The sequence below is a fragment of the Lactuca saligna genome, chromosome 8 (genome assembly GCF_052625555.1).
Source record: "Lactuca saligna cultivar CGN05327 chromosome 8, ASM5262555v1, whole genome shotgun sequence".
NCBI lineage: Eukaryota > Viridiplantae > Streptophyta > Magnoliopsida > Asterales > Asteraceae > Lactuca > Lactuca saligna.
The window spans coordinates 34150136-34161655 of record NC_136424.1 but is presented as its reverse complement, the minus strand read 5'-3'; the positions used below and the strand labels follow the sequence as shown (position 1 = coordinate 34161655).

The following is an 11520-nucleotide window of genomic DNA, read 5'->3' as shown; positions in this document are numbered from 1 at the left end:
TTGAATATTTTTTTTCTTCCAGAAAATGATCTATTTTTTATTTTTCCAAACTAGACGCATTGTTATTATTTACTTTCAAATATTGTTTAGTGTTTAATTTAAAAAAAGATAATTAAAAAAAAGTGTAATTTATTCCGATCTTAAAGCTAAGTGGACCGGAATGCATATGATGCAATAGTTTAGGGACCATTTGTGTTGTTCACCGTATAATTTTTATATTACAGATCTCTGTGTCTATTTCGTCGTTTGAATCTTCATAAGATCTACGTTTCTGAAACGCAACGTCCGCGAATTGCATCGTGTTTAAATTCTTTTGAATATCTATACCTTATTGCAACTAGATTCAATCAAGAAGCTTACCGAGGTACGTGTCTCAATGATTTTTTTACCATATTTGCATCAACAATACTTCATAAAATTGGGTTTTCAATGCAATTAAAAGTAGGCAATATATCGTGAGCTTTAATGTTTGTTGCAAAACGGATTTTATGAGCTAGATTTTGAATGTCTTGTCAAATTTGATCAGAGCAGGTAATTTTCCGGAACTTTGATCACTTAGACTTCAGAACTTTATGACTTAGGTCAAACTTGATACAATCAAATCGTAGTGGAGTTTTCTATTCATGTGCTAGTTCTGTTCGGTGATATTGGTTAACCATGGGGTTTAGAGTTTAGATGGCTTCGACCACAAATCAGGAACAAAATGGTAGAGAGTGATTTAAACACCCAGAAAATTGCTCATGAGGAAGGATTCGGATTCCATAGGGACCCTTCATTCTCTAATTGGGGCGACAAAGATGGGATATACAATCAGAATCGTGTACAAGAGGATGAGATTGTAAATACAAATGAAGTGGACGACAATTTTGAACTTCCAGTGCTTCAAAAAGTTGATGAAGAACAGGGTAATGAATCGAGGGGTGTAAAGATGAATAGAAGTGGCAGTATAGATATGTTTCCTGCTCCTAGTCCCAGAAGAGGAAACAAAAATGGGAATTATTCTTCTTTTGATATTGAAATTGCTGACAATAGAATGCTAGATCCTGAAGATACCGATTTTGTTGAAACATATATGGCTGTTTCATCAAGCTCCAGGAATCCCATTACTGTTTCTGATATACTCAAGACATTGTTTTTCATACTCATGTGGTACATTTTCAGTACATTATTAACCCTGTAAGTCTCCTTTTCTTTTTTGCAATATCTATTTCATGATTTCATCTTTGATCTACAGTTTTAGATTGCGTTTCTCAATGTTAATAGGTATAATAAGACTCTACTTGGAGATGATATGGGAAGATTCCCTGCTCCCTTATTGATGAACACAGTTCATTTTGCAATGCAAGCTATTTTGTCAAAGGGTATCACATACTTTTGGTCTAAAAGATTTGAACCTTCTGTACCTATGTCACAGAAGGACTACTTTGTTAGAGGTAAACATTGCTGTTGATAATGGTATCATAGATGTATTTATAGCTCTAGTTCTTCATACATGTTGTTACTTTTTATTAACTTTTCTAATAAATAATAACTAATGCTACAGATGGACTTTGCCTTTCACAGTTGTACCTACGTCTCTTGCAACAGCACTGGATATCAACTTGAGCAATGCATCCCTTGTTTTCATCTCTGTTACATTTGCCACCATGGTTGGTCAACTCTCTCCATTCATATTAGTCAACTCAAGTTACCTTTTTTTTTTTAAAATTAGTTTTAAATATTTTTTCTTTGTTTGCAGTGCAAATCTGCATCTCCTATATTTCTTTTGATATTTGCCTTTGCGTTCAGGTATTGTTATTTACTTCAATTTAGGGTTGTCTTCTTTCTGAACAAGTTCTTATTTTAGGCATCATTTTAATAGTATCTGTTGGGATTTACTGTGTAGGTTGGAGACTCCAAGTGTCAAACTTTTAGGCATTATTTTAATAATATCTGTTGGGATTTTATTAACAGGTATAATAAATAATAATCCATTGCACATTTTCTTATTTAGCTTTGTAGATTGCTTATATGGATATATGTATTTTTTAATATACTTTTGCAGTTGCAAAAGAGACTGCATTTGAATTTTGGGGTTTTATATTTGTCATGCTTGCTGCTGTTATGTCTGGTTTTCGTTGGAGCATGACTCAGATCCTTCTTCAGGTATTTTAATTTGCAAAAAATTAGTTTCTGAAATATTTATCTCCTATCTTTTTTTTATAAATTTGTACTAATATTATATTTTATCTTTTTGGGTAATTGGTTAACTCTGACATCTGTGGAACCTACAGAAAGAAGTCTATGGTAAGCAATTGCCTACATAATTAACTTTAGAGTAAATTACATTTTTGATCCCTGAGTATAATTTATTTTTGCAAATTTGGTCCCAGTAAGTTTTCACTTGCAATTTTGATCCTTATTTAAGGTTTTGTAACGTTTTTGGTCCCTTTCTCAAGTAATATGCCATATTTTTGGGACCAAAATTGCAAAAATCAGCCATACTCAGGGACTAAAGATAGTCGTTTTACATGAAACATATTCTAAAAACGTTGCAAGAACCTTAAATAAGGACCAAAACGGCAAAAACCAGCTATATACAGGGAGCAAAAATAGTCATTTTACTTGGAAAAGAGACCAAAAACCTCAAATAAGGACCGAAGTTGCAAGAGAAACCTACTGGGACCAAATTTGCAAAAACCAACTATACTCAGGGACCAAATTGGTAACATATTATCTTTATCAAACAGGTTTGAAAAATCCACTGGTGCTGATGAGTGTTGTAACTCCAGTAATGGCTGTAGCAACTGCTTTGTTTTCTCTGATTTTGGATCCATGGGATGAATTCAGAAGGACAAGTTATTTTGATAGCCCATGGCATATCACCCGAAGTGGCCTCTTAATGCTTTTGGGGGGAACTCTCGCCTTTTTTATGGTAATTGTTTTTAATATAATGTAATTAATTGTTTGTGATTATAATAATTAATAATTAATCTTTGCATGTTTTTATATTTGCAGGTGTTAACAGAGTACATTCTTGTTTCAATGACAAGTGCAGTAACAGTGACTATTGCTGGAGTTGTGAAGGAAGCTGTCACAATACTGGTATGACAGTTGACAGTTGATATATTTTTAAGTAAAAAAAAATCAATGACTTAATCATTACAGAAAATAGTTTAGTGGCTAAATTGTAAAATGATAAAAGTATGTTGTGCTTTTCTGTGTGATTCTCATCTACCAAAGCGTGTCTTTATAGATTTATAATCTTAACACAAAAGAGTCTGATTATAAACCTCAAATACATATCAACATAATATAAGAATATCTGGATCAGTTTTGGATTTGAGTAAATTACAGGAATGGTCCTGGTGCTTTCTGATTTTTACGGTATTTAGTCCAAAGTTAGAACAATGTTCAGTTATGGTCCTTATTTGTATGTTTTTATCGATTCTGATCCTTGGAACCTTGAAATAAGGATCAAAATCAGAAAGTCATAGGAACAAAAAAAATATGAAACTTTGAAGCAAGAGAAAAAAGTGAAAAGAAGTTTCATTTTTGGACTAAACATGATAAAAATCTGAAAGCACAGGGACCATTATTGTAATTTACTCTATAAGTTATAACCAGAAACTGTTTTTGCTTTTTGATTCTTACAGTGTTTAGTCCAAAATCAAAACATTTATAATTTTGGTCCATGGAATTTTTGAAATAAGGACCAAAATCGATATGAAACCTTAATATAAGGACCAAGATTGAAAAAAGGTTTCATTTTTGGACTAAATATGATAAAATACTGAAAGTAAAGGACCATTTTTGTAAAGTACTGTATGAATTATAACCAGAAACTGCTAATCAAAAACCAACATTAGTTGTAATTACTAATTTGATATCTCAGTTTTATTTAATTACAAAGTGTTTTAATGTTTTATATTTATTTTTCAGGTAGCTGTATTTTACTTTCATGATGAATTCACATGGTTGAAAGGAGCTGGTCTCATCATAATCATGTTTGGTGTGAGTTTATTCAACTGGTACAAGTAAGTCATAAAAAACCTCTCAAATCATTTCAAATGTCTTTTTTGACCAAAAATAATTTTATTTATTTATTTTTGTTAAAAAAATTTCTAGGTATCAAAAGTTCCAGAATAGAACAAGAAGCGGAGCTAAAATAGCAAAATCTGACGATACTACCCCTGCAAGATATGTTATTCTTGAGGATATGGAAGGCGAGGAAATTAGTCCTTAATTAATCCTTCATCATGTTTGTTACATTCTTCATTTCAAGTAAGTTCTTTTTTCCTGAATATTAATATTATTAAATGAATTGTTTTTCAATCGTTGTGAAATTACCACAAATCTGCAGATGGAAATACATAAATTTGAGGTGTTATTTACCAGGACTCTACAAAAAAAAAATGTAACAGAAATGCTATGAAGTATGAACCCCTTTTATATCATTATTAGTCTTCTTTTTTGTTTTTGTAGATCATATACATGTTCTAGGGGTTCATTCGTAAATTGTCAAATGTAATTTTGTTGTTGCTGCATAATTTTCCAAAAATGTACTTACGTATGATTCATCATATATATATATATATATATATATATATATATATATATATATCATTTTGTTCTTTCTTGGTGTAAAGTTACCATCATTTTGTGTAATATTGTATATGTATGATCTAATTGATATCCTAAAAACCCTTTTAAACTATGTTTGACATAACATACCTAAAAGTTACTAACCAATAAGCTACCTGAGAAAAATGACACAATCGGTAAAACTAACTGATAAGTTAGTTTATTTTAATAATGTTAAATGATATAAAAAGACATGTAAAAAAACAATAAAACAAAATATTCTGTTTTGTGACAAATTATATAAAACATAAATTTTTGTGTACCAAGAAAATATGTTGCGAATCACTTCCCTAAATTAATATATAAAATGATGGAAATATGATATTAACAAATAAAATTGTAAAAAAAGTAATTCGTAAAATGAAAAGGAAGTGATAAAAATTAATACATTGTATAGTTGAGATTTTTTGTTTTATTATTATTTTTTTTTAATCTTAAACGCTAGTATGTATTTTTTTATCGGACAATATAAAAGATTGAAATAAAGTCGTTAGTTAATATATGATAAAAAAATAGTCATGGTTCAGAACAATGTTATTAATATTTAGTAATTTAATAAAACACATAAAATATATATAAATCAAAAGGTTTAAAGAAATGTTTGAGAAAATTGTTTTGTTTTTCTTGTGACGTGGGATTAAGGATTTGTTTTGGACTTTACTATAAAAAACCATTCGTTCGTGATTTTATCCAAGAAACAAACGGTGGCCGAAATAGTTGAACGAGTTTAGGAATTATATAAACATTACAATTTAAAACTCAGTTGAATATTGTAAATTTGATTTTAATTTTTTGAGGACCAAATAGTCAGACTTAAATAAGTATGCTTCGAGCTAAAAAAATGTTATTTTAAATTTAAATGTAACGTTATCTAATCTGATTAATCTAAACTATATTGACTAGATTATCATATTAGTTGCTTCTAAGACGTACGACAGTTATTGGTGATCTTCACCAACAAAAAATCAAATAAGAAAAATATATTATATAAGAAACCCAATCAACTGGAGGTTGGTTTATCTTAAGTTGATATAAGGTACCATTATTTGTTACAAACAATTTATTGAAAAATATTCAATATATTTTTTTAAAACAACTAAATTATTTGCCAGGCACTAACATAAAATACATAAATAAATAGATTATTACAAAATGTTAATGATAATATTGGTGTTATGAAGCCAAACAACCAAGTTAACTTTTAGTTTCGAGTTTATATATGAACAATCCAAAAGTAAGAATGAGAAGTTATTTTATTAGAAATAGAATCATTATGAAATTTTTGAGAACTGTAATTTCAAATCATCTTTGTATTGTCATCTTTGGTAAAAATGCAAAGATATTTAGTACTTATAATAATAAAATTGTATGTTGCAGTAAAAAAATGATATTCTCGAGGAAAATGAGCTGAAATTGAAGAAAGCCGGATACTTGGAGTACTGAAGCTGAAAATAGAGAAGAAGAAAGAAAAAGTCGTGTAAAGTGCATGTCATGATGTCATGACGTGGACACAGAAGCTTACAAAGACTTGGGGCGTAGGCGTTTTAAATGAGGACCACAACGTGGTGGTCTAATTCCCACGGCGAGGCAACCAATTTTTGGCATATATATATATATATATATATATATATATATATATATATATATATATATATATATATATATACATATATATATATATATATATATATATATATATATATATATATATATATATATATATATATATATATATATATATATATATATATATATATAGGTCAAATTTCAGGAGTTGCTTTGGGAATTAAGTTAAGAGCTTCGACTAAAACCCTCTGAAGAACCCTTGGAAGATCAAAATTCGTTTGATGTTTAAGCATCGAAGAGATTTAGAAGGAGAACAACATTTAATCATCTGTTTTGCTAGCTTTAACCATGTCTAGTCTAATTAGCTTTGATTTTATGTTTCGTTCTGTTTTAGTTGTGGGGTAATCACCCTATACTTCTATTTGGAGAAGATGAGCCCGTATCCCATGTGTTGATTTTGAATTTATAGATGTTTTGTGTTGATTTTACTAGTTTTTGATAATCACAAGCCTAACATGTTGAAGTTCTAGCTTATATTGCTTATTATACACGTTTTGTGTAGTAGATGATTATTCAAATTGCATGAATTTATTATCTAGTTGTTTATGACTATTAAATAATTAGATGTTGAACAAATCTTAAAGTTAGGTAAATAAAAGTTAGCTACCTTGATTGTGTTAGAGAGCATAATTGACCTATAATTTGCTTTTCTTGATCTAGGATAAGTAATTCATAGATTTATCGTTCATAGTCCAATTCATGCTTATATCAATTTTGTGTCTAAATTGTGATTGATCACTGCATGATAATTCATAAATTGGCAAATCTAGGTATCAGATTATGATAACTAGTAATCTAATAAATTGATAATCAATATAATTTATTCACTAGAAATCAACCATATGAGAGGGGGGATTCAGAACCAAATGGAAGAATTCTTCAAACTTGAATTAAAAACCGTTTTCTTTGCTCGCTTAGTTTTCATATTTGTTTAATTGATAATTGTTTGAGTTAAGTTGTTGAACTTGCAAAATCAGTAAAAGGTAACCTAGCCGGACAACATCCTATTGTTATAAAACAAACGATGTGGAAGAAACACAATCGAACAATCACACGAGAACACAATCATATATAGTAGAAACCCGAACGGAAAAAAGCACTATAAACGGCCACTACTTATTAAAATGTTACATTGCTGATAAAACTCCAAAGAGATAGGAGGAAAAAAATAATATGTAGGAATGAACAATAATAGATAAAAGATCTAAAAGGCTTTAGATAATTGTCTCACACGAATCCTAATCATACTAAGAAAATCCTTATACTTAGGAAACATTCCTAAATAAATATGAGGTGTTTTAATAAAATGATAACTTCTTAATCTTAATAGGTGTTGTTTTCTTAACCTACATATAACAAATGAAATAAAAGGGAGATAATGGTGATAGATCAAATCTCTCAAAACCCACTGGATACAAATCTTTTAAACTCAATGCAAATACCTTAGAATATACATTTACATTATTATAAACACATAAAAATATTATAACGATGCCAAACCACTTGTGCCAAAATGGATTTCATACCATATCATGTATAACATGCTCCCTAATGTACTAAAAAAAATAAAACTGATACCTTGCTCAAATAAAGCTTTATCCAAATTAGAGATGAAATATTGAAGAAGTAAAAACTTCAAACCGAATGTCATACGACATAAATGTCTTTTAAGCAAAATACATCTTCGTATCATAGTGCTTGAAAAATACCCATAGGTATTAGAGTCTTGAGAATACCTACAACATTAAATTCTTGAAAATACATTATAATATTATAATGATTGAACAAGCCAAACAATCTTTAAAAATTACTTTTGTCCACGAATAAGTGATAGGATCGCATGATCTCAACAGCTCCAAAGCCGTAAGCCTCTGAAACTTGGCACTAAAAAGGGCAATAACCCGAAACTCCAAAAGAGTTCAACCCGCAATGTTGATTGTGGATGATTTCAAACATCATCTCCTCCTAAATAAACCAACGAATCATCATAATCAACTTGAGCTAAAAGAATTTTCACCTATCACTTATAAAGAAAAAACCTTATGCCATGATCCAAAAGTGGAAATTTATAAATGATGGTAGTCATAAAAAAACCATATTGACAAATTGTCATATATACTTCTACTATTCATATTTTTATATCTTTTGGTTTGTTTTTTATATATTTTAAACTTAAAGGTTTAGTTTGTTATAATTTTTTTTTTCTTATTTTCTTAAAATCTTAATAATAATAAAAGTTATCATAAATTATATCTTGATAATGGAATGTTGAGTTTGTTTGTGTTGGTGACAATGGTTTTTGATGGTTATTTTTGTATGTAGATGAAAGAAGAATTTTTTTTTTTAATAAAATAATATATAGATAGAGACCCGTTGTGAATAGAGATAATCAACTATTGTTTATTTTGACTAACAAAAAATACAACTCTCGAATTGTTAATTTCATCATTATCATGTAATTAAACAAATTAATCTTACAAAAACAAAGACTCCAGATATTTTTAAATAATTTCTTTTTGACAGAGGGAGTATTCAACATGAGCTCTTGTAGTCTGTACACGGTATTGTCCATTCAATATATCACGAACCTTCAAATTGTCAACTACAGCATACACAGTCCAAAATCCAAATCTTCTATAAATAGATAAACCTACGTATTCAGTTCTCACAGTCTCTTCTATTCTATCTATACATCCGCCATGAAAACACCATCAATCTCTACGTTCCTCTTTCCCTTATTCCTCCTCCTATCTTCCTACTCAATCGCCGCCCAGCCCTTCGACTACCCCACCGCAAATCTCTCCACCACCTGGACAAACGCCGCATCAGCACCCCACTCCGTCAGCTTCACCGACGGCTCAACAGTCCGAGCCATCCTTCTCAGAGGATCCTTCGGACCCAGATACGCGTGTGGATTCTACTGCAATGGAACCTGCACCTCTTACCTTTTCGCTGTCTTCATCGTGCAAACCAACAGTGGATCTGGTATAGTTCAACCCGCTATCGGATTCCCACAAGTTGTCTGGTCAGCCAACCGGAATCGTCCGGTCAAACTCAATGCAACGCTTAGTCTCACTACCTCCGGTGATTTAGTCCTCCGAGACGCCGATGGTAGCCAAGTTTGGTCCACTAACACCGCCGGGAAATCTGTTTCCGGTATGAACGTAACTGATTCCGGGAACTTGGTGTTGTTTGATTCCAAAAACGCGATTGTTTGGCAATCTTTTGATCACCCCACTGACAGTTTGGTACCTGGGCAAAAACTGTATGAATTAGGACAGAGGTTGACTTCTAGTGTTTCGTCGACTAATTGGAGTACAGGTTTGTATTCACTTCAAGTCATGAATCGGGGGTTGTTTGCGTATATTGAAGAAGACTCGCGTCGAGTTTATTACAGGTATCTGATCAATGGCACAGATAGAAGTGCAGAAAGAAGTTACGTTAGGTTCTTGAATGGGAGTTTGTCTTTGTTCATTCATTCTTCTGAGCCAAGTAATCCAGACGCTGTGATTCCTGTACCTCAAGCATCATCGGCTCAGTACATGAAGCTGATGCCTGATGGGCATCTGAAAGTGTGGGAATGGCAAGCGGGGTGGAAGGTGGTGGCTGATTTGTTCGGAGTTCCTCGCATGGCGTAATGAAAACTGTAATCGAACTTGAGAAGGATTATATACCATTAATGTTGATGTGATCGAGTACCATATGTAATAATTTGTTGTATAAATACATGCATTACGACTGAATATCTGGAAGTGGAATAAAAACGGAAATATATCGCGATTACTTACTGGATTCAGATGGAGGAGATATCTATAACTCGTATCATTATATGCTGATAAGTAACACGGTCGGGTAATTATGGGTATACCGTATACTTGTTTGTTCGACTTTTGGTATGATGATATACACTTAGAAAAGTAATCCACAACTATGATTAAGTTGATAATGTAGATAACATTTAACTTCATAAAGTTTAATTCATAAAGTTTAATGGATTGGTTTATCATTTTTTTTACTATTATTAGAATCACTACTAGAAACTTGATATTTAGCGACGGAATCAACTACGGCTTCTAGGGGTGTGCGCGGTGCGATTTAGAGCAAAAACCGCAAACCGTACCGCATATTGCGGTTTGAGTTATTTAGAAACCGCAAACCGCACCACGAACCTTCTAAACCGCATTATGCGGTGCGGTTTTGTGTGGACGGTTTATGAGGTTTGCATGCGGTTTTGAGGTTTGACTAATTATTTACATTAAATTCACTATACTATCATTGTTGTCACTAACGGTTCACTAAGTGGTAATTAAAAATTTTCGTGGTCATAGAAATATGGTCTTTAACTACTTATCAATATATATAAGTTTAGAAAACATAATGAAATTTTTTGGCCACTGCATGAATTTTTGGATAAATTAAATTTAAAGAAATATTGATTACATTTCAAAAACTTAAGATAATACCACTAATTTAGAATGAATTGAATTAATAAACGTTATCCTTGTCAAAATATTTTCGTGTGTGTGTCTATATATATATATATATATATATATATATATATATATATATATATATATATATATATATATATATATATATATATATATATATATATATAATCATTAACTAATTTTATCAATGCAGTGCGGTTTGAACCACAATTTTATAATCGTAAACCGCAAACCGCACCGCATAATGCGGTTTAACAAAAAGACAAACCGTAAACCGCACAACAAGTGTTTTAAATCGTGTTATGTGGTGCGGGCGGTTTATGCGGTTTATTGCACACCCTAACGGAGTCTATCCGTAGCTAATCAACGACGACTTACCAAGGGATCAACGATGGAATGCACGAATATTACATATAATTTTAGAGAGGTATTAACGATGGATCATCGACTGATTGCTAAGAATTTCTCGACAAACACATTTCATCGTTAATCCATCTCAAATTAAAACCTCTTAGAGAGGGAATAACGATGGATTGCTAAAAATATAGGCCTGGTCCTGGCAAATCGCTCGCAGAAAATTGGCGCCTCATTTTCTCATTTCCCGCTTTTCTTCTTTTCTCGTTCCCTCGTTTTATTTTGATTCCCACCGATTTCTTTCCCAAAGCCCTAATTTACCCTATGTCGAATCAAATCCCTCTCACATCCTCTTTGGCTTCCCTATCGATTCGTCTCCATTCCTCATTGACTCATCATTCCCTGCCAGCACCGTTCAATCCTTTATTGTCTCTTCAGATCTCCTAGTATAACTGCTCATCAATCT

At 31.4% G+C, this 11520-nt stretch overlaps 2 protein-coding genes across 3 annotated transcripts; both read left to right on the top strand.

Annotated features, from left to right (window-relative positions):
- The first annotated feature begins 230 nt into the window (after positions 1–230).
- Positions 231–4565, top strand: LOC145011602 (putative sugar phosphate/phosphate translocator At1g06470). Of its 2 annotated transcripts, none has more exons than XM_078970342.1 (13): positions 231–364; positions 527–1176; positions 1264–1433; positions 1564–1649; positions 1739–1788; positions 1886–1953; positions 2045–2145; positions 2274–2286; positions 2730–2914; positions 2998–3084; positions 3922–4016; positions 4108–4263; positions 4343–4565. In XM_078970342.1, the coding sequence occupies exons 2-12, from the start codon at positions 704–706 to the stop codon at positions 4223–4225; spliced, it is 1446 nt and encodes a 481-aa protein (XP_078826468.1). In that variant the 5' UTR covers positions 231–364; positions 527–703; the 3' UTR covers positions 4226–4263; positions 4343–4565. The 2 variants fall into 2 exon arrangements, with proteins under 2 accessions (XP_078826468.1, XP_078826469.1); XM_078970343.1 differs by having other exon boundaries at positions 233–364; positions 532–1176.
- A 4359-nt stretch (positions 4566–8924) lies between these two features.
- Positions 8925–10026, top strand: LOC145011511 (EP1-like glycoprotein 4). The gene has a single exon (XM_078970240.1). The coding sequence runs from the start codon at positions 8949–8951 to the stop codon at positions 9885–9887; it is 939 nt and encodes a 312-aa protein (XP_078826366.1). The 5' UTR covers positions 8925–8948; the 3' UTR covers positions 9888–10026.
- Positions 10027–11520: the final 1494 nt, after the last annotated feature.

Coding starts and splice junctions, on each gene's coding strand:
- LOC145011511 (XM_078970240.1), top strand. CDS start 8,949: ATGAAAACACCATCAATCTCTACGTTCCTCTTTCCCTTATTCCTCCTC.
- LOC145011602 (XM_078970342.1), top strand. CDS start 704: ATGGTAGAGAGTGATTTAAACACCCAGAAAATTGCTCATGAGGAAGGA. Junction 1,650..1,738: donor CTGTTACATTTGCCACCATG/GTTGGTCAACTC, acceptor CTTTGTTTGCAG/TGCAAATCTGCATCTCCTAT. Junction 3,085..3,921: donor AGGAAGCTGTCACAATACTG/GTATGACAGTTG, acceptor TTTATTTTTCAG/GTAGCTGTATTTTACTTTCA.